We start from the raw sequence: 19,872 nt of genomic DNA on the forward strand, positions 1-19,872 counted from the left end.
CAGCAGTATGTAAATTCCAGTGGTCTTTCCAATTCCGGTTCTCTCCTACACTCTGCTTGCAAATTGATTCTGTGTTGTCAGTGATCTGCTTGGAAATAGTCCACCACTAGCCAGAGTTTGTAGATACTGTACTTAGGGTTGAACTCATGACTGCCTGTCCCTATAGGCAAGCTGACTTCTATTATACTTGGATATAGATCTTAAGACAAGGTGGCAGTTAGAATTCTTATCACAGTGAAATTTTTGAAAAACAGTTTGGATGCTTTGTATATTCCCATAGGTTTTTTTTTACTTCAATTACGGGCATATACAGAACAAAACTGTACAGAGGTGTATGCTGCGTATATTAACTGTTAGTGCACTGTGTAAAGAGAAAACAATTGCCAACAAACTTTTCATTGCTGCATTTTAACAAAAATCTGTTAAAATATTAAGTTTATTTTTTTATGAAACAGTAGATATATTCAATAGGATTAAGAGTGCTGCATGTTATGGATTCAAGATAATTTGTACTGCAAAGTAAAAACTTTGTAGTAATGACACAATATATATAAGTAGACAGGGTATGGATGGTACTTATAGAAGTATGTAATTGGTGCTTTTCCACATGAAAATAAGGTAGCATTGAAATAACTGACAAAATAGTGTGTGGTAATCAGGCTGAAAGCACATTGTGAAATCTATAATGTTTCAGTGTAATATTCAAGGCCCACTGGGGGCCAGTAGGAAGATACCACACTATTCATCTGATTCATGTGTTTTCTCTATCTGAACGTAACTAGAGTAATGTGAGACCGGAGTACTGCCGTGGTAATATCTGAATTAGCACTACAGTGAATTGGAAAATTGGTGTTGAAGAATTGTAAGAGTTAAAATTCAGTGTTGAAATTCAAAACGAGATTGTTTTCAAAAAGCTTGTTCTTACATTGCAGTTTGGTGTTTGCCCAATAAGCTTATTTTTAAAAAACAACAACACTGTTTTGTGCTATGCTGGTTACTATGTGCCCATTTTCTACATTACTGGGAAAATGCATACAGTATTTACATATTTATTTTTGAAGGTCCTAAGGTGCAAGTAGCATCTAGGGAAGTCTTTGAGCTTTCACTGCAATATTGTTTTTGTGTTACTTTGGTTTGTTGCATTAGGAAATTCAGCCCATGGCATTGCCATGTTGTAGTTGCCAGTTCCGGGGACACTAAGAATTCCTTTTTTATCAACGGCTTTTTGTTTTGCTTCTACCCATGCAGGCCTGCTTGCTCCCATATTATGTTAGATCTCCTCTTGCCACAAACAGATAGGTTCATTAGTTTAACTCAGGCACCCCCAAACTGCGGCCCTCCAGATGTTTTGGCCTACAACTCCCATGATCCCTAGCTACCAGGACCAGGTTGGGGATGATGGGAATTGTAGTCCAAAACATCTGGAGGGCCGAAGTTTGGGGATGCCTGGTTTAACTATATGTGATATAGAATTGTAAAGGTAAAGGGGCCCCTGACCATCAGGTCCAGTCGTGTCCGACTCTGGGGTTGTGGCACTCATCTCGCTCTATAGGCCGAGGGAGCTGGCGTTTGTCCGCAGACAGCTTCCAGGTCATGTGGCCAGCATGACAAAGCTGCTTCTGGCAAACCAGAGCAGCGCACAGAAACGCCGTTTACCTACTTGCACTTTGATGTGCTTTCAAACTGCTGGGTGGGCAAGAGCTGGGGCCGAGCAACGGGAGCTCACCCCGTTGCAGGGATTCGAACCGCCGACCTTCTGATCAGCAAGCCCTAGACTCTGTGGTTTAACCCACAGCGCCACCTGGGTCCCTATTTTTCTGTCTAATATAGAATTGTAGAAATTCACAAATTTCTATTACCTTGTCTGTTTCTTCAAACTCATTTGAGAAGATTAACCTGAATATGCATCCCCTGGGAAATACACGAATTTATTAAGCATCCTGTGATGCCATACCATTTCTAAAGCCAACCTATGGCTACTTAGCATTAATGTTGTCCCTTGATATTTGAAAGTGAACTCTGCTACTACCTGTGTTTGATCCTTGGATAACAGCCCCTAAACTCATTCCTAACCTCTGATCTGTTTTTACTTTCAAGAGGTGAATGAGAGGTTGAAGTAAGCTAAAAATGATTCAGTGGCACGTGGCAGGATGAAAAGCTTTCGGCTTGTCTCTTCTCCTTAATCTCTGGATAAGTAATCCATGTAAACAATAGCCGACTTGTAGCTCTCTTAGATGGATAGAACTGAGTTACGACACTCACGCTGTGGAAATGGTGGTAGCGCACCCACAAGTGACTTGTGCATTTTGTTATGCTTCTATGGTTTTGTGCTCAAAAGGAGAAAAAACATCTTTACTCTGGAGTCATGGGTGGGCTCCCCTTTCAGTAACTTCTTGAGATAAGACTCCAAAACAGGAAAAAGGATGCAAGTTACTTGCACATTTTCTGTCTACTATTGCATGCCATGTGAAAAGTCATCTCCAATTCCCTGCGTAACTTTGACGCACATAGCTGAATGCAAGTCATGATCAGTGCAGTGTGGTCTCCCAAGTCCCCAAGCAATCAGTGTTTATTGAGCCCCTGGTCAGCTGACATGCCTGACTGGTGAGCTACGATTGTCTTGGTGGATCAAATGTTTTCCAGCCCTGCTTGAAAGAAACACAATAACTTTTGAATGACTGAGAAATAGTCAAGGAAGGGGAGAGGAGCTGGAAGTGACAAGAGTGAAAGTTTGGGATAACCACCTCTGAATACTGAATGTGTAAGCAAGCTCCAAACTGCCCATTTTTATTCAACATCCCAAAAGCTTAAAACAGTTTTTAGAAGAATTGAGGATCCCTGCTCTTAACCGCAAAACATCACAGTATAAATGGATAATTGTATCAAGAATGCTTTTTTCTTTTTTAATTTTCTAATTTTTCTTTTTCTTTTTTGTTTCTCTATCTCAATTTTGTTTGTCTGAGTGTTCTTTTTGCTTTGATATGCTGATTTTTGCAGATGTCCAGCATTTTTTTCTTTTTCTTTTATACATTATTTATACATTATTTCAGATTCTATTTTATGTAGACATTTGTGAAAGTTTGCTTTTCATTTTTCTTTGAGTTTACTTCGTATTATTCTATGTCTATGTTCTGTACGATGATTTATTATGTAATGTTTTTCAGAAGAATAAATAAAAGTTTTTAATTTTTTTTTAAAAAAGAATGCTGAAATAGAATGTTATTTAATTAGACAAACACACTGAACCAAAACACCTAATTGTATACAACAGATGATAAATAACATAGATGAACCTTGTAATATGTATATAAAGAGATACCAAAGGCTTCAACACATTTCAACCTCCAAAGGTCATTAGTGGGAAACTGTACAATTTAAATATAAATTTCTACCTGCAGGGCAGGATATTATAAAACCCTAACATTTTGATTAGGTATGGATACTTATTTCAAAAGTAGGACATCTGTGGCCCTCGAGATGTTGGACTCCAACTCTCATCAGCTCCAGCCAGCATGGCCAGTGGTTAGGGATGGTTACAGATATGGAGTACCCAGATGGTCGCCAGATTCTGTGTACAGATCTGTAAGTGCAGACCACCACCCCAAACTAGTTCATCAAGAAAATCCCCAAATTCAGTCCCTCGGGTGATTCTGGGTCATGTCTTTGCGGTGGCGCTGTGGATAAACCACTGAGCCTAGGGCTTGCTGATCAGAAGGTCGGCGGTTCGAATCCCTGTGACGGGGTGAGCTCCCGTTGCTTGGTCCCAGCTCCTGCCAACCTAGCAGTTCGAAAGCACGTCAAAATGCAAGTAGATAAATAGGAACCGCTACAGCGGGAAGGTAAACGGCATTTCCATGTGCTAATGATCAGGGGTCCCTTTACCTTTACCTTTATCTCAAAGTTTTTAGTGTCTATACTGTACGCTTATCACATTTATAAATTTTAAGTTTACTGTTGTTCAATGTTTTAAATGTTTGTGTTCCCTCTGGGATTGTACCCTCAAGTGTGTTTTATATGCTGGTCTCAAACAGTAATAAATTATCTATCTATATGGAGTACCACAGGTCCCCCACCATTAATTTAGTTTATTAAATCATGTTATTTTATACTTTTTAATTTAACCTCTTGGATTGGCTTAGTTTGGTTTATGGTTAACACTAGATCATTTTTGTTGTTGAGTTTATCAAGCAACATCCTTGATTCGTGAACATGGATGATTGATACTGAAATATGTAGGATTTCACTATTTGTGTATATATCACTTGGATATCTGTCACATCAGATGTTTAGTAGGTACCTTGTCCAAATATAATCACGAATGTCTACAGTCTGGCATCATAGGTTAAAAATATGTAAAATCCTGTTTATTTCAGTGTGTGTTGAATGCCTCTTAAGCTTCTCAAAGTTCAGAACTTTCTTGATGGATTACATTATGCTATGTTGCAAATGAACTATTGTTTTATGTTGTGAAATATCCTGTTAGAAACAAAAACCCAAAGGAACTATGGGAAGGATTCTACAAATGTGGTTGCCTTCAGAGTCCTGGAATCTCTTTCTGACAGCAGACTGAAATATCTCTCTTCCTTCCAGTTCTTTGTGCCTCACAGAAAACTGGGGTGAATAGGGATGTCTATCTTACTTTATGTGTTACAGGTAGGTAGCCGTGTTGGTCTGATGCAGTCAAAACAAAATAAAAAAATCCTTCTAGTAGCACCTTAGAGACCAACTAAGTTTGTCATAGGTATGAGCTTTCGTGTGCATGCACACTTCTTCACACTGAAGTGTATCTGAAGAAGTGTGCATGCACACGAAAGCTCATACCTATTACAAACTTAGTTGGTCTCTAAGGTGCTACTGGAAGGATTTTTTTATTTTGTTTTTACTTTATGTGGTCCCCTACTGTCTGGAATCCTGTGTGCATGCTGGGAAACCTGGAGAATGTTCTCAGCAAGCCAGAATATGTGAACTGATGACTATAGTGATATAATTTTGAATATCTGAGACTATTTCAAGTGTTATTTGTCTCAGTTTCATATTTAGTAGCATTTGTTCTCAAATTCTTTATTAGAGAAGACATATCATGATGTGGAAGACTTCCCCTTTTCCATGCCTTTCTACTCCTTTCACCTGAAGCAAACAACATGTCAGCTTTGCTGGGTCTTTGGCCAGCATTTGAAAATAACTGTTTTGCATAATACAGTTCACATTTTTAACACTGATATGAAGTAAATTGAAGCTGAATCCTGAGATATGTGTCCTGAGTTATTGAGTCTAGGAAGTGGGAAGACTTCATGTTCTGGCTGTGTTTGCATTTCCTGGGAAGGAGCAGGTCTGTAGTTTGAGGGTTTTCTTGGATCCAAAGCTGTCACTGGAGGCTCAGGGAGGCTTGGTGGCTAGCAGTGTTTATTTCCAGCTTTGGCTGGTTTGCCAGCTGTGGCTTATTTTGGAGCAAGATGGCTTGGCTGCTGTATTCCACATTCTGGTAACTTCCAGACTGGTCTATTGCCATGTGATCTACGTGGGACTACCCTTGAAGACTATTGGGAAATTTCAACTGATCCAAAGTGCAGCAGCCAGATTACTAACCAGGGTTCTATTTTGAATTCATATAACCCCCGTTTTTAAATATCTGCACTGGTATCCAGCTTGTATCTGGGCCCAATTCACGATGCTCACATTAGTGTTTAAAGACCTAAGCTATTTAGGCCTCCTTCATGGATCACTGGATCCATGGATCATGGATCACTGCCTTGTCGTGGCGAAGGGGCTTGAATAACTCAGAGAAACTATGAGCTATGCTGTGCAGGGCCACCCAAGACGGACAGGTCATAGTGGAGAGTTTTGACTAAACGTGATTCACCTGGAGAAGGAACTGGCAAGCCACTCCAGTATCCCTGCCAAGAAAACTCCATGGACAAAGACAACAGGCATATAAAAGTTATGACGCTGGAAGATGAGCCCCTCAGGTCGGAAGGCGTCCCAATTGCTACTGAGGAAGAGCGGAGGACAAGTACAAGTAGATTCAGAGCTGATGAAGCGGCTGGGCCAAAACCGAAAGGTCGCTCAGTTGCGGATATGCCTGGAAGTGAAAGGAAAGTCCAATGCTGTAAAGAAAAATATTGCATAGGAACCTGCAATGTAAGAACCATGAACCTTGGTAAGCTGGAGGTGGTCAAAGGAGATGGCAAGAATAAATATTGACATCCTGGGCATCAGTGAACTAAAATGGACGGGAATGGGCGAATTCAGTTCGGATGACCATCATATCTACTACTGTGGGCCAAGAATCCCGTAGAAGAAAGGGAGTGGCCCTCATAGTCAACAAAAGAGTGGCGAAAACTGTACTGGGATGCAATCTCAAAAATGATAGAATGATCTCGATACGAATCCAAGGCAGACCTTTTAACATCACAGTAATCCAAGTTTATGCACCAACTACCAGTGCTGAAGAAAGTGAAATTGAACAATTCTATGAAGACTTACAACACCTTCTAGAAATGACACCAAATAAGGATGTTCTTGTCATTATAGGGGATTGGAATGCTAAAGTAGGGAATCAAGAGATAAAAGGAACAACTGGCAAGTTTGGCCTTGGAGTTCAAAATGAAGCAGGGCAAAGGCTAATAGAGTTCTGTCAAGAGAACAAGCTGGTCATCACAAACACTCTTTTCCAACAACACAAGAGACAACTCTACACATGGACATCACCAGATGGGCAGCATCGAAATCAGATTGATTCCTATATTCTCTGCAGCCAAAGATGGAGAAGCTCTATACAGTCAGCAAAAAAACAAGACCTGGAGCTGACTGTGGCTCAGATCACCAGCTTCTTATAGCAAAATTCCAGTTTAAACTGAAGAAAGTAGGAAAAACCACTGGGCCAGTAAAACACAATCTAAATCAAATCCCTTATGAATACACAGTGGAAGTGAGGAACAGGTTTAAGGATTTAGATTTGGTGGACAGAGTGCCTGAAGAACTATGGATGGAGGCTCGTAACATTATACAGGAGGCAGCAACAAAAACCATCCCAATGAAAAGGAAATGCAAGAAAGCAAAGTGGCTGTCCAACGAGGCCTTACAAATAGCGGGAGAGAGAAGGCAAGCAAAATGCGATGGAGATAGTGAAAGATACAGGAAATTGAATGCAGATTTCCAAAAAATAGCAAGGAGAGACAAGAGGGCTTTCTTAAACGAGCAATGCAAAGAAATAGAGGAAAACAACAGAATGGGAAAAACCAGAGATCTGTTCAAGAAAATTGGAGATATGAAAGGAACATTTCGTACAAAGATTACCATAATAAAGGACAAAAGTGGAAAGGACCTAACAGAAGCAGAAGACATCAAGAAGAGGTGGCAAGAATACACAGAGGAATTATACCAGAAAGATATGGATGTATCGTACACCCCAGGTAGTGTGGTTGCTGACCTTGAGCCAGACATCCTGGAGAGTGAAGTCAAATGGGCCCTAGAAAGCACTGCTAATAACAAGGCCAGTGGAAGTGACGATATTCCAGCTGAACTATTAAATTTTTTAAAAGATGATGCTGTTAAGGTGCTACACTCAATATGCCAGCAAGTTTGGAAAACTCAGCAGTGACCAGGGGATTAGAGAAGATCAGTCTACATCCCAATCCCAAAGAAGGGCAGTGCCAAAGAATGCTCCAACTACCGCACAATTGCGCTCATTTCACACGCTAGCAAGTTTATGCTTAAAATTCTACAAGGCAGGCTTAAGCAGTATGTGGACCGAGAACTCCCAGAAGTGCAAGCTGGATTTCGAAGGGGCAGAGGAACCAAAGACCAAATTGCAAACATGCGCTGGATTATGGAGAAAGCTAGAGAGTTCCAGAAAAACATTTACTTCTGCTTCATTGACTACGCAAAAGCATTTGACTGTGTCGACCACAGCAAACTATGGCAAGTTCTTAAAGAAATGGGAGTGCCTGATCACCTCATCTGTCTCCTGAGAAATCTCTATGTGACAAGAAGCTAGTTAGAACTGGATATGGAATAACTGATTGGTTCAAAATTGGGAAAGGAGTATGACAAGGCTGTATATTGTCTCCCTGCTTATTTAACTTATATGCAGAATTCATCATGCGCAAGGCTGGACTGGATGAATCCCAAGCCGGAATTAAGATTGCTGGAAGAAATATCAACAACCTCAGATATGCTGATGACACAACCTTGATGGCAGAAAGCGAGGAGGAATTAAAGAACCTTTTAATGAGGGTGAAAGAGGAGAGCGCAAAATATGGTCTGAAGCTCAACATCAAAAAAACCAAGATCATGGGCACTGGTCCCGTCACCTCCTGGCAAATAGAAGGGGAAGAAATGAAGGCAGTGGGAGATTTTACTTTCTTGGGTTCCATGATCACTGCAGATGGTGACAGCAGTCATGAAACTAAAAGACACCAGCTTCTTGGGAGAAAAGCAATGACAAACCTAGACAGCATCTTAAAAAGCAGAGACATCGCCTTGCCGACAAAGGTTCGTATAGTTAAAGCTATGGTTTTCCCAGTAGTGATGTATGGAAGTGAGAGCTGGACCATAAAGAAGGCTGATCGCCGAAGAATTGATGGTGCTGGAGGAGACTCTTGAGAGTCCCATGGACTGCAAGAAGATCAAACCTATCCATTCTTAAGGAAATCAGCCCTGGGTGCTCACTGGAAGGACAGATCCTGACGCTGAGGCTCCAATACTTTGGCCACCTCATGAGAAGAGAAGACTCCCTGGAAAAGACCCTGATGTTGGGAAGGATGGAGGGCACTAGGAGAAGGGGACGACAGAGAACGAGATGGTTGGACAGTGTTCTCGAAGCTATGAACATGAGTTTGACCAAGCTGCTCTGGTCCATGGGGTCACGAAGAGTCGGACACGACTAAACGACTAAACAACAAATTTAGACCCAAATATCTGAAAGACTGCCCAGAAAAACTGAAAGTGGTTCTCCACTTCTGGCTTAGAACTTTTGGCTGCATTGCATGCCATAAATATCTATGCTACTGGCCTACAACACTTAATAGCTAAGCTGGTAAGTGTGCAATTGCCTATTTTGTGAGGGAGTTGTCTGTTGGAAGAGGCAACACCAATTCTCTTCACGTGCCCTCAATATACACACCAGAGTAGTTTCAGAAGTTAGAAAGGAGTCTACACCCCTCTAGCAATTGGTTAGCATCTCCAAGACCCGCTGCTCTTTCTGTAAGATGTTAGAAGCTTGAATTCCATACTTAACCAGAAGGAATTTTTTAATAATTAACCGAATTAATGATGTTAAATAATAAATGGAAAAGAGACTTGTTATTTATCAGTATCCATTGTTAATTACTAGATACGTGCTACTTATATGAATTTCAGCATAAATGTGCAAGTAATTTTGAATTCCACCAGAAGGAGTTTGCAGATAAGTGCTACTCTGACTCCTAACTCAATTTTATAAAGCTTCAACTTTCTTTAAAATTTAGGCATATTTAACTTGAAAGCTTATTTAAAATTCAATGGTGGTTTCCCTAATTGATACAGTAGTGGTTTTGCTCAATACCAAATATTTTTCAAACTCCTTTTTTCACCACCTCTCAACATTTAAAGCTTTCATACCATATAAATGGCTTGTTCTACTTTTCTTCTAAGTTGTGTAACTTTTGTGGCATAGCAGGACTGATAATAAGCAACTTAGGCATACAACCAAACAACCAACTACAAATATTTAATACTGTGTAACTCTTACTTTGGTTGTTGTTGAAAAATTCTGGATTTTCAGAGCTTGTGGGGAAATTTTTGAAAATGTGACTGCACTCTTTTTTGTGTAATTTTTGAAATACAACCAGTGCGTGTTTCAGGATTCTTTGCAATCTGAAATAGATTATATATTTTAAAAAGCAGGATGTGAATTAGAAGGAAGAGTGAGTAGCAGTTTACAGCTGGAGACCATGATTAATCACAGGAGAATTTGCTCACATAAGTGTGTTGAAGTGGCCAGTCCTGGTTCAGCACAAACTGAAACCAGGAATCCAGGTCCATTTCATAACAGGCTTTAAAAATCAAATACTGTATATATATTCTTTCTCTTCTGTATACATACTCATATACATATTGATACATGTTACACACATGCACTGTACCACTGTCTGGAAGATGTTGTGGAATACGTACAAGAGAGTAGCAATCTATAATTGGAATTTATTAATGAAAGTAGAAGAGGGCATTGTGGGATGGGAAAATAGCAATAGTGTTTGATAGGAATCTGGGGAGGTTGTACTACTGCAGCAAAATTAAAAAAAAGTTTATTGTGCATGTGAAAAGTCTTTTATTAAATTCAAATATATTTGTATTTAATATCTTTAATAGTTCTAGTTTATGAGAAAATAGCTTCAAGAACCACAAGTTCTATGCTTTTGCAAATATATTGCAAAATGTAGCTGAAAAGTGTGTATAGTGCCTCGATTATTTTTAAAAAATGTGTATAGAGGATATCATTGGAGCAGCCTTTCTCAACCTTGAGTCCCCAGATGTTGTTGGACTACAACTCCCATCTTCCCTGATCTCAGGCTTAAGAGCTCCACACTCCATCCTGCTGCAGTCATGAGGAGGAGATTAGTAGTTTTCACTTCCTTTTTCAACTAACTGCTGTTTAGGACATAATTACTACCTGAAAAACTGTGGTTAGTCTACTCTTAACTGTGGTTTAGGGCAGTGGTAGGGAACCTTCTGAGTTTTTTGGACTCCAGGTCCCATCAGCTAATGATTATTCCTAAAAATGTGATAAATAGCCATATTACCTGTCCATCATCTCTCAGATGCCACAACAGTTCTCCACGACAAGTGGTTCTCCAGGGTCTTCGGATAAAGTCTTTCCATTTGCCTGACCCTTTTGACTGGAAATAACAGGGATTGAACATAGGGCCTTCTGCGTGGAAAGTATGTGCTCTGCCATTTCTAGTTATGAGTCTTTATAATGAAAGGGAGTAACGTACAAGCATTAACATTCTTGTATGAATTTGATTTGCCATCTCTTCAGGTTAGAATTGGAAAATAACGTCTTGCTTTTACATGCAAGCTGGAACTTGTTTTTCTCCAGGATGTGCTCATGGTGGGATATGAATTTGCTGTGATTGGTTTTACTTTTTTACTTTTTTTGCAAAAGCTGTGGGGGCAGACTTCATTACTGAGGTATGCCAGACCTCACCATAACATGCCACATATACTTTGAAAGGTTTTCCCCCCAATGATTTTTGTGTTAAGAGTGTTTATTACTTACCCAGAGAAGGAGAACATCCTTAGTTTTTGCTTGACATTCTCATTTGACCAAGTTAGAATGTTTTTCTTTTCTTTTCAGGAACCTTAATGAGGAAGTATCTTGTTTTTTTAATTCATGAAATCAAACATTCTAGAGAAATCTTTGAGGCACTACGATTTGGTACTTGAGATGCAATACCAAATCACTTGTACAGCTCAAAGCTTTGAAAGCTAGGGTAGCTGTCACCAATATTATGCTGAAAGCGCAAAACAAAGGAATAGGAATCAGTCAAATTATATTTTCAGCGAAGCTAAATTATAGGGAAGCAGTTTGCTCCCATCTATTATATATCCTTGAAATTAAAGGTTATAACAAACTATTCTCTTTAATCTTGTACTTGTGGTTTGTACTACTTGATCTTGAAACTGGATGAAATGTTCTCTAGAATGGTCCCCCCTGGTAATCCTGAGCTTCTCAAATGCGATATGTGACAATCCATTCCTTCTCCACAGTATGATTTCCTCCACCACCATATTTTGCTTTGCTGTTGAAGAAATTTCAACTACAGTAGTGGCATTTGATGGCTTTTGCTACATCACTTCTTGAACAACTTTAGGCATATTCATAGTAGAACTACTAAAACTAGTTGACACAAGTCCGTTGATTTTAATGAGTCTGATCTGAGTATGACAAATGTTGGATATCACCCTGAATTCTTCCACTAAAATATGTGCTGCTTCATAGTAATTGATTCCAGGGGTAGTTTAAAAAAAAGAAAAGGAAAGTAGCTAGTTATTTAGTTTTTAAGTTTGTTTAGAATTTTAATTTGACCACTTTGAAGCAAAAAACATTGTGTAAACTCATAAAACAAAGAATAGCCCCCCTAAAGTTGAATAAACTCCCTAATCCTAAACTGGCGTCAAACATTCACAAAGGTGCATGTTGAGATATGTTAGAAAATAGACCCCAGTATTCTTCACTAAGTAGGTATAATCTTCAGCAGAACCTTAGTTAGGCTGCTTCATGAAATTTTCAACCAAATTGAAAAAAGCTTCATTTGACACTTTCAATAGTGAAGCCTGTTTAACATATTGGGTAGTCCATGTTTGTTGCTTACAATTATATTGCTAGTAAATTCCCAAATTGTGGGTCTTCCAGCTTTGGAGAGCTCTAGCTAGAACTCAGCCTTGGCCTTGGAACTCAACCAAAGAAACTTTGGGCATGATCCAGATACTTTCTGCAAATTAGGTTTGGGTACGTCCTCATTTGGGCCAGGCAGCACTCTTTGGGAAACAGAGACCTGCATTTTTTGAGAGAGAAATCTCAATTAGCCTTCACTTCCCTCCTGGTCTTTAAACTATTAGCCTGCTGCTATCAAAATGTTTACAACTTCCTTAGCAGCAGAAATTGATTAAAGAAAGACAGGATAGGTAGTATAGTTGTTGCTTCTCTAATCTGTGCCTACCAAAACTTTTTCTCTTGTAGACCCTTCTGATAACCTGAGAGAGATTCTCCAAAATGTGGCCAAATTGCAAGGGGTTTCAAATATGAGAAAGCTAGGCCACTTGAATAACTTTACTAAGGTAAGAATTTTTATAATAGTTAAAGCATTTATGGGTTTGTTTGGTTTTTGCATCATGGCAAATCAATTGATTCAGTTGGCAAATAAAAAATAATCATGGTATGGAAAACTTGTGAGTGAATGATGTAGTGATGGGATGATAAAAGTGATGAAGGGAAACTGTATCAGTTCATTAATGTTTTGCTGAATATTGCTTACTTGGTCATCACAAGCTTTGTGCTACAGGAACTTGAGCCAGAACTTTAATGCAGTGGGTGGTATTCAGCTACATTTTACTCTGACAAGGTCCATTGAAAGTCATGGACCTATCTTTTTAAATTTCAGTGGGTCTGCTCTGATTATAATTTACTTGAGTAGAATTCTATCCAGTGAAAGAAATGGTTGAAGTATCTTTGACAGAAAAAATATTCGTCATTTTGGATATAGATAGAAATAGGGATATGTAAGACGTGTAACAAAATAACCAAAAGAAAAGCATATTGAAAGATATGTACAGTGCATCAGAAGTACCTGATTTTAGGAATATTATTTTGGATAGAGATTGTATAAATGAACTGCCATTGATATCTATTTATTTTATTTCATTGGTTGTAAACTGCTTTGAGGTTTGTTTGTTTGTTTGTTTACAAAGAGAATAAAACAATAAAAGTAGCAGTAAAAACAATTATTTAAAATGTTCAGAAAATAAAATCAGCAATAAGCTAAAAAATAAATAAAACATACATAAACATTCTTCTACATGTCTGGGTAGATTTGCCTAAGCAAAAATGTTTTTAGCAAGCGCTGAAAACTGTACAGTGAAGGTACCTGCCTGATGTCCATAGCCCGGGCGTTTCAGAGTGTAGGTGCTGCCACACTGAAAGATCAATTTCTTAAAAATGCAGAATGAGTATTATGTGGCACATGTAACAGCGGCAGAATGGGGCCTTTAGCAGGGTGGCATCTACCCTTTGGAACTTCCTCCCATTACATATCAAATGAGTACTGTCTCTATTGCCTGTTTGATACCTGTCAAAGTCCTTTCTTTTCCATCAAACCTTTTAAGTGGACATTTTAATTCTAGTCTGTACCTGCACTGAATTTGAGCTGCATATATACACAGTCGTACCTTGGATCTCAAACGCCTTGGCTCCCGAACAAATCGGCTCCTGAATGATCGAAACCCGGAAGTGAGTGTTCCGGTTTGCAAACTATTTTTGGAAGCCGAATATCCGACGGGGCTTCCACGGCTACTGATTGGCTGAAGGAGCTTCCTACAGCCAATCAGAAGCCACGGTTTGGTTTCCGAACGTTTTGGAAGTCAAACAGACTTACAAAACGGATTCCATTTGACTTCCAAGGTATGACTGTATTGTATATGTCTTGTTAATGCTTTGAGATGTTTCATGGGAAGAGATTCATAAATGGAATTAAATAAAGTAATGTGCACCACATTAAGACCAGAAATATTGAAGTTTGGCACTCAAGTGTAATTGTGCTAGCTACATTTTTGGAAATTACATTTAAATAGTGGAAAGGGAAAAGTTTGAAGTTTTATCCTTTTAAACAGTAATCTCAGACACTTTCACTGAATGCAGGCCTCTAGCTTTTTAGAGTTTCTGCGTGATCCAGTGGTTTGACGTATATCTCAATAACTAAATCTTCTATTTAGGGGAAAGACAGAGGGAACTAGTGATATGATCGCTAAACCATGTGAGTGTCACACACTTGTGTCTCTCACTTGTCATGATTTCACTGGATCAAGTAACAGGCATAGCTGACTGCTGACCAACAGAACTTAAATAATATTTGTAGAATTGCTTTAGCTCATTTTGACAACATATCTAGCAAGCAGTTGAGTACCTAAAAAAAAAAAAGTGTTCGTCTTCTGAAAATTTAGTAATTTTTGCTGAGTTATTTTACGCAGGCAGTTTCTTGTATATTAGAATACAGTCGTACCTCGGGTTACGACCACCTCGGTTTGCGAACAGTTCGGGTTACAAACTGCGCAAACCCGGAAGTGTTTTCGCTGCCCGCGCGTGCGCTATCGCGCATGCGCAAAATGGCGGCGCCCATCGCGTTCGGGTTACGAACTATTCGGGTTACGAACTGCGATCCGGAACGGATCGCGTTCGTAACCCGAGGTATTACTGTAGTACATAATAACTGGAGCCGGCAAGCAGCTGTGCCTTGATGCTTTTTAATAACCGGGGTCCATAAGCCTACACAATTTTCTTACATGCCTATATTGATGAAACTGACTTATAGTTGTAGATCTCATCCTTTTCTACATTGGAACAGGGCTTTTATTGTGGCTGCCCCTGTTCTGTGGAACAGCATTCCTCTTGAAATAAGGCAGGCACCCACTATCTGCACTTCCTGGAAACAGTTGAAGACATTTTTGTACCACCAAGCTTTCTCAGCTATTTGAGTAGGTCTCTGCCATGGGTGTCTGTTTTGTGCTGTTTTTAAATGCCCTTTGTTTTTGTAACTGTGTTTTAGCTCTTTTTATTATATTGTAAATTAGGGGCATATGTGGAAGGCAATTAGTAAAGAACAGCAGCAATCAATTTAGTGTTATCCTTTGTGTAGTAAGCATTTTTTTCAGGCCCCTGAAGTGGTATAATCTTTGTCTAGAAAGTTTTGCTGTATCTGATAGACCTCTTCTATGATGGCTTCTTAAAAAATAGCCAACTGCAGTTCCTTGCCTCTATATGTCCTATTATTTAATCTCCTCATCATTTGACTTTGTGTTACATGCAAACTGTTGATCAAGAAAGCTAACAATTTTTAGCTCACTGTTGATCAAGAATCTTAACCATTTTTGAAAAGTACCAGCCATGTTCTAACTTAATTACATTTAGTACTACTGCATATGCAGACTTGGTGATTTCATTCAGTATCATAGAATTGGAAGGGACCACAAGGGTCATCTAGTCCAACCCCCTGCAATGCAGGAATCTTTTGCCCAACGTGGGGCTTGAACCCACAACCCTGAGATTAAGCGATGGGCTTTGTGAAGTGCTTTCACAATTTCTCCACTTAGACTTTATTTGTCTGAACAGAAAAGCATACCCAATCCCGTTCAGTTAAAATAACTGTTGATATTGAATATATATTTTGAAACTTAGAACAAGATCTGAATTGCTTGTCATGGGAAAAGTCATAGCAAACCCTGCTAAGTTGAGGTGAGGGCTGGCTGAAAAATACTGCAACTCTTGAATGTAATAGACCTTGACCCAGCTCATAAAGATTCTGTAGTTTTTTAAAAGCGTCTCGTGTGCAACGCGGTTTAGCGCTTCTGCACATACGCACGCGACGAAACCCAGAAAGATACTTCCGGGTTTGCCGTGTTCGCATCCCGAAGTTTACGTATCCAGAGGGATACGTAAGCGGAGGTACGACTGTATAGCTCTACAATTTGTTTTTGTTTTTTTAAATTTGTTTTATTAAATTTTGTATAGCATTTAAAAAACATAACAAATTACAACAAAACATCAAAAATAACAAACCCAGAAATACACAACAATAAAAACATTAAACACATATCATCTTATATCATCTTGTTAAATCATTGTCCCCCTATAGCTCTACAATTTGGAGCCTCATAAGGACTCCTGGGGAAAGCAGCTTCGCCTTCCCTTTCTCCCAAAAGGGTTACGGGGTGGGGGGAAATGGACGTAATGGCAGAAAGCTGGAGGTCATTCCCATGCTGTGAAGTGTCATGAGGAGATGGGGAGCATCCCTAATTCTTCATGCTGTTTGGGGGAGAAATTTGTGTACTTCCTCATTTGTTTATTGTATTCTATTTATGGATGGCCAGAGGCAATTTACATTAAAAGCAGATTTTTTTTCAAAAATGCCCATTGTCAGAAAAAGGAAACCACAACAAACCACCTTCATCAGGAAGGGTTTTTTCAGTTTCTTTGTGGCTGTGTTTTAGTTTTTTATTTGCAAAATAATAATAATAATAATAATAATAATAATCTGTGCACATGCTGAGTCCTTTAAGAAACCTGTTACCTTGTCTGCGGGTGGCCCTGTTTTGCTATTCTGCTGTCTGGCAGGGGATCAGGAACTGTGCAGTTAGAAGGAATGATAATTTTTCTCCTTTTTCTTTTCCCTGTAACGCCTGATAGTTCTAACTGTAAGCCACTGTTTATGCAATGACTCAGCCCTGTAGCTTGAACTATGGCTAGGTGTTATCCTGGAAGTTTTCACACTTAAAATATGTAGCTTCAATATCAGTGTGGCGAAATGGTAGAGTGTTGGACTAGCACTTGGGAGAGCAGGGTTCAAATCCCCACTCAGACCTGAAGCTCACTAAAAAAAAAATCTATATTAAAAGTAATATTTTTGGTATTTCCAACAACTACTCAGAATGTATTGTACATGCTAAGTATTGTCAATAAGCAGCAGTGAGTTCACCATATAGGTTTTTAAGATACCATACTGCCTTTTTGGTTATTTACTGGTTATAACTATAGAGATGGGGATGTTAGCATAAATCCTATACATGGCACAGATGCGGCATGTGGCTGAATTGTTTACTTTATATGATTGCTGTAACTTTCCCACACACAGGAGACTGTGTAACTTGATCTCCTGTCATGTGATGTTCTTTGTTCTGTTTCTACTTTCACTTCTGAACGGAGAGTGATGGCGAACACACTTAAACCACACTCTCTGAATAAACGTAGATTAGCACCTACGATTGTTTGCTGTCTTCTTTACCGAAGCCAGTGGCAATAGTAAGAATATTGGTGATTTACACCCCAATATTCTAACAGTGGTAGCAGAGCTCTGGCAGAGCTCTGGATCCGATCTTCGGACCTCTGAAAAGCGTGAAAACAGGCACGTAAACAGGCCTCAATCTGCAGCAGCTGATCCTGAGGAATTTCGCCTGCTTGGGAGTCACGGTTCCTGCGTTCCAGGGGAGGAAGTGCACGGACGTCTGCGTTCCTTATCAATGGAGCAGTGAGTAACCGGGACTGATTTATAGCGGCAATAAAACCTCTAAAGCGGCAGCTTAATTGCAGATGCCTGCCGAAAGCCTAATTTGCAGCTTCTTTGTACTTTGAAGTCAGAAGCTAGCAGCACGCTTACAGTAGCAAGATGGCTAAAGCCGGGGATTCAGATCAAACACCCAAGAGTTTGTGTCCTCTGTTAAATGACTCAAATTACGCAACGTGGAGTGTCAAAATGGAATGTGTTCTTATCCGGCAAGGACTTATTGAGTTGATTCAGAACGCACCGCCCGTTTTGCCAGGCCAAAGGTGGTTGAATCGCAACGCACAGGCAAGGGCAACAATAGTTCTGCATTTGGACCCATCACAGCTGGTTCATATTCGGAATATTGATAATGCTTATGATGTTTGGACTCATCTTCGGGACGAGCACCTTAGGTTGCGCGCCGGATCAACAATGTTATTCTTTCAGAGATTAATTAATTTGCGTCTGAAGGAGGGAGGAGACTTGAGAGCCCATTTGCATCAGATGCGTCAACTACGCCAGGAGCTAGTTGACAGAAACGTCAATTTGGATGACGACATTTATTGCTTTACAGTGCTAAATAGCCTTCCCAAGTCCTATAATGCTATTGCAGCCCAGCTGGGGGCTCAAGACCCTCAGCAAATGACTGCAGCAGGAATTTATGCTTCATTGCTTAATGAGGAGGACAGGACCCGCGCACAGGCGGAGGCCAACGGGGAGCGCTACTCACCCTCACCTGGTGCATCTGCAGAGACTGCACAAGCCCTTAAAACTGTGGTCAGATGCCAGTTATGCAATATTCCTGGGCACACGACCAAGACGACGACGGGTCTTATCTGATCATAGATTCGGGATCTTCGCACCATCTGGTGAACGACAAGAGACTGTTCCAGACTTTCGAGAAGCTGGACTCCATCGTGTCACAGGCAGATGGCAATTCTTTGAAATCCATTGGAAAAGGAACTATTTTTCTGAAATCTCTAAATTTGAGTATCAGTAATGTGTATCTTGTTCCAGAGCTGAAGCAAAACCTTTTCAGTGTTTCTCAAATTGATGAGAAGGGGTTTGAGCTGTGTTTTCACAGGGGCACCTGTGTGATTTCTAAAGATGGAGAAGTTCTTTTGATGGGACACAGAGACAAAGATAACCTTTTCAGATTATCTTATGATAAAAGTGATGCATGTTTTAATGTTGTTGATGATTGTTTAACAGGTCCAGAGGAGCCTAAGGTGGCAAAGAAGCAACCAAGCAAGAAAGGTCTAACACGTTGTTTCCAGATCGTTTCTGCTCATGTTTTTGGTCCTATGCCGAAGTCCCTTGGCAAGGCCAAATATTATCTTTTGATAACTGACCACTTATCTAAATATACATGGTTTTATCCTCTGCAAAAGCCTCAGCAGGCTATTGTGAAATTTTCTGAATTTCATGCTAAGGTTGAACTGAAACATGGTTGTAAAATTGAATGTTTATTGACCAATGACATTCCTCTTTTTACTTCACAGGAGTTTCAAGCTTTTTTTGATGACAAAGGCATTCACCACAAGTTTGCCAAAACCCAGGCAGCTTGGGACAAAAGCTTATGTGTTAAGGTTAACACTGAGTTAGAAGCAGGCATGCAAGCGCAACTGCTGAGTTCAGGATTGTCTGAACAACTGTGGGCTGAAAGCATCTCATTTTTCCTTTACCAGTGGCTCAGACAGGTTCCTAAAGGACAGAAGCGTTCTCCTTATGAGATTCTGTTCCAACATAAGCCTGATGTGAGCAACACTAAGGTTTTTGGAACCAAAATGTGGGTTGCTTCGCTTGAGGGCAAGCCAGTCCAAGGCATTCTATTGGGTTTTGAAGGAGGTCAATACAGAGTTATGTTGTCTTCTTCCAATGAGGTGATTCTTACTCAAGAGGTAGAACACACTCCTACGCCACAAGAAACATATGTTCTTGATGAATTTCCCATAGGTGCCAATGATTTTGATGATTCCTACACTGACACAAGTTGTAGTGATAATGATTCCTTTGCTGAAGGCTCTACCCCGAGTAGCTCTGACACAGGGGAGACAGTCATACACAAAGGAACTCATGC

General features: G+C 39.9%; 1 protein-coding gene across 4 annotated transcripts in view; it reads left to right on the forward strand.

The window, feature by feature from the left end:
* The window catches only part of RICTOR (RPTOR independent companion of MTOR complex 2), a 70,513-nt gene that overhangs the window by 1,520 nt on the left and 49,121 nt on the right, over positions 1 to 19,872 (forward strand). For all 4 annotated transcript variants that reach the window (XM_035100375.2, XM_035100376.2, XM_035100377.2 and 1 more), the window contains exon 3: positions 12,725 to 12,822. In XM_035100375.2, coding sequence (XP_034956266.1) covers positions 12,725 to 12,822 — 98 coding nt within the window. The remainder of the gene's footprint in view (positions 1 to 12,724; positions 12,823 to 19,872) is intronic.

This window comes from Zootoca vivipara, chromosome 11, assembly GCF_963506605.1.
Source record: "Zootoca vivipara chromosome 11, rZooViv1.1, whole genome shotgun sequence".
In the NCBI taxonomy this organism is placed as follows: Eukaryota; Metazoa; Chordata; class Lepidosauria; order Squamata; family Lacertidae; genus Zootoca; species Zootoca vivipara.